Source organism: Trichoderma citrinoviride, assembly GCF_003025115.1.
Source record: "Trichoderma citrinoviride strain TUCIM 6016 unplaced genomic scaffold BBK36scaffold_139, whole genome shotgun sequence".
Lineage (NCBI taxonomy): Eukaryota > Fungi > Ascomycota > Sordariomycetes > Hypocreales > Hypocreaceae > Trichoderma > Trichoderma citrinoviride.
In genome coordinates this window covers 1-2799 of record NW_020194847.1, presented here as the reverse complement: position 1 = coordinate 2799, position 2799 = coordinate 1, and the positions used below count along the sequence as shown (strand labels likewise).

Genomic DNA, 2799 nt, shown 5'->3' with positions numbered 1-2799 from the left:
CGAAGACTGCGCCGTGTACGTCGACAAGCATGGCGAGGTCAGCAGGACTCTCATCATGGAATACACGGGCAAGCAGAAGAAGGCCAAGGGAGCGACCATGTACGGACAGTACCTCATCCTGTATAACGAGGACTATGTCGAAGTCCGGAATGCCGACAACGGGCGACTTCGACAGATCATTGCTGGACGGGACGTGCGGATCATAGACTTTGGGGTTCGAGGACCGACGGGAGACAACGCGGCCCAGGCCGCACAGGTGTATGGACACAATGGTGGACTGTCGACAGCAGGTGACATTTCTAAGGGGACTGTCAAGATTGCCATGTCACACCCAGAGTTGCCAGGAAGACAGATCATACTGGAGATGCTTCTCAACGACGGGCATACAGACTAATCGAGTCACTAGATGCGGATGATGGGGTCCTGACGGTGAAATGTTTGGTTGGACGCTCTTTTTTCTTCTTCTTTTTCTGCACACATTTTCCTCGTTTCTTTTCTGATTTCTCTTCTATTCTTTTCCTTTCTCGTTTCATATTTGTTGCTCCGCGAATCATTTGAGCAGTAGATTCATGATACCTCCCATCTTCGTTCTCTCCCCCCCCCCCTTTTTCTTGCATGGCGCTGTGGGCAGATTGTCTTTTTACATTTTTGTGTGTGGGGAGAGGCATGTTCACGGGGCAAGAACAAGGCTTTTTGAATGACAAATTCCTTTATGTTGTCTAGAAGATCTGTCTGTTTAAAGTAATAGTACTGTTGTGCAATGTGCCTTATACCACGATACATTATTGAAGAGAACGGGGCATTTTTACCATGCGTTTTGCTTACTACGTGGCATGATTGTGATGTTTTGCCGTGGATTGTTTCCCTTTTTCTGGACTTGCATGTTCGCTAGAGCACCTGGAGATCAGGACAACCACTTATTTCATCCTGATGAGGAGGGTTTTTTACCGGCAGTGGAAACTTTGCTGTTGGATAAGGGTAGAAGCAAAGGTGTAGCATTACGTCTAAGGACGCCTACACAAACCAATCCGATATGGAATCAGAACAAAAGGCGTAAAAACACGCATCATCAAACCTGTGAGTTTTTCCTCTCAGTTGTCGAAGTTGCCAACCCGTGAAAGAGACGCAGTGAAGAATCCCCTTTCCTCTAAACAATAACCGAATGCCTCCCTATCTGCCCACCCCCCCTCCTGCTTTCCCCGGGGCTTTTGGTCTCCCGCCTTTTTGTTTTCGGTCGTTGCTTGATGGTAGTATCATAGATTTTGTGTCTCATCAAGCTGATCCCATGATATATGTTGCGAAATGATGTATTAGGTATATCATGCGTCTCCCTCTGCTGCCCCCCTCCTCCTTCCAATCTCCTCCCCATTCTTCAGAATCCCTTTGGATTCTGCTCACACAACTCTCTAAGCCTTGACAATGGCAGCCTCCTCCTCCTCCTTCTTCTTCGACATGTTGTGCATGCCAATACGAGTAATCTGCGTGATTCCGACCAGCGCGAGGAAGAAGTTGACAGCAGCCAGCCTAGAAAGAAATCCCCCACGTCAGTTTTCTCTTTTTCATTCCACATTCCATTCCCAACATAGGGAGTGTGTGTCTTGTTTCGGCGAAAGTTGATCGGAGTTTTGCGCGTTGTGCATGTGTGTGTGTGTGTGTGTGGTTACGCAAAGAAGAAAGGGGGGAGAACTTACAGGTAGTTCTTGGGGGTAATGACGAAGCACCACCGCGTCCAGATGATGCCCGTGCAGGTCAGCGAAAAGTTTTGCGCAAAGGACAGCTTCTCGGCAGGACGAGCGAGATCCGAAATGCCAGCCAAGACAAGAGCCCACTGTAAATTCCCCAAGAGTCAGTCACTGCTCAATAACCTCCTATAATTCCACTGCCCCATCTAGGACGGAGAGTGTGACGCTTACCTTCATGACGGGAGCCCAAAAGTGCACCGTCTTGATGCCGACCTCGCTCTCCCACGCCCTCTTGAACCAGCTCGCGCTCTGCTGCTGCTCCGACGCCGTGCTCTGCCACCGCTTGCCAGCCTGCTGGCGGAACTGCTGGCGGAAGAACTGCTGCTGCGTCTGGCTGCTGAAGAAGGAGCCCGTGGCCGCGCCCTGGCGGAAGACGGGCCGGGCGGCGCGCAAGATGCTGCTCGTTGGGGCCATGGCTTTCTGTTCTTTTTTCTCTCGCGGTCAGTCTTCGTTGGAGTTCTGATGTTGGATCCTTTTTTCGGCGTTTGCTGTTTCGCGTGCAAAATTCGGGATGGACCGGAAGCCGAGTTATGTCGTGGAAAAGAGGGGGGGAGCAAACTCACTTGTGAATATCTCGAATAGAAAATAAAATAAATAAAAGCGCCGGTGGAAACAATGAACAAGAGATCCTGGCTTCTGCCCTTTAACGTCAAACAATGAATCAAGAGGATGGGAAGCTGTTCGATGCAGCGATATGGGCTTGTCTTAATGCGCGCGGCCGGACTGCTGGTTTGGGCGCCGGAATTCAACCGAGTCGTCGATTTCGCAGCGACACCGGCCTTTACTTTATGCACCCGACCACGTTAGCTGCATATCATCGTGCATAACTAACATCAAAATTATGCACATATGCACAACTTTTTGCTCCACCAAAAACAACGACAAACGGGCTCTCTCTCGAGATGCATGATAACTACTAAGCTACCTCTAGCCAAAACGACGCAAACCCTCCCGACATTCCTCCTCCCGAGCCTTCTCGTCCCGCAGCTCAATCGCATCCTCGATAGGCGTCTTCACCTTCTTCTTCTTCCCCAAAATGTCCGCCAAGTTCGCCTTC

General features: G+C 50.2%; 2 protein-coding genes across 2 annotated transcripts; one reads left to right on the top strand and one right to left on the bottom strand.

Annotated features, from left to right (window-relative positions):
- On the top strand, nucleotides 1-394 carry BBK36DRAFT_1131384 (hypothetical protein; the record flags this gene model as incomplete). The annotated part of the gene is made up of 1 exon (XM_024891967.1): nucleotides 1-394. A coding segment is annotated over one exon (394 nt), but the record flags the coding sequence as incomplete, so codon positions are not given.
- A 1054-nt stretch (nucleotides 395-1448) lies between these two features.
- BBK36DRAFT_1098818 (UPF0041-domain-containing protein) lies at nucleotides 1449-2030 on the bottom strand (the record flags this gene model as incomplete). Its single annotated transcript, XM_024889126.1, has 3 exons — nucleotides 1449-1524; nucleotides 1692-1828; nucleotides 1914-2030. Coding segments are annotated over 3 exons (330 nt in total), but the record flags the coding sequence as incomplete, so codon positions are not given.
- Nucleotides 2031-2799: the final 769 nt, after the last annotated feature.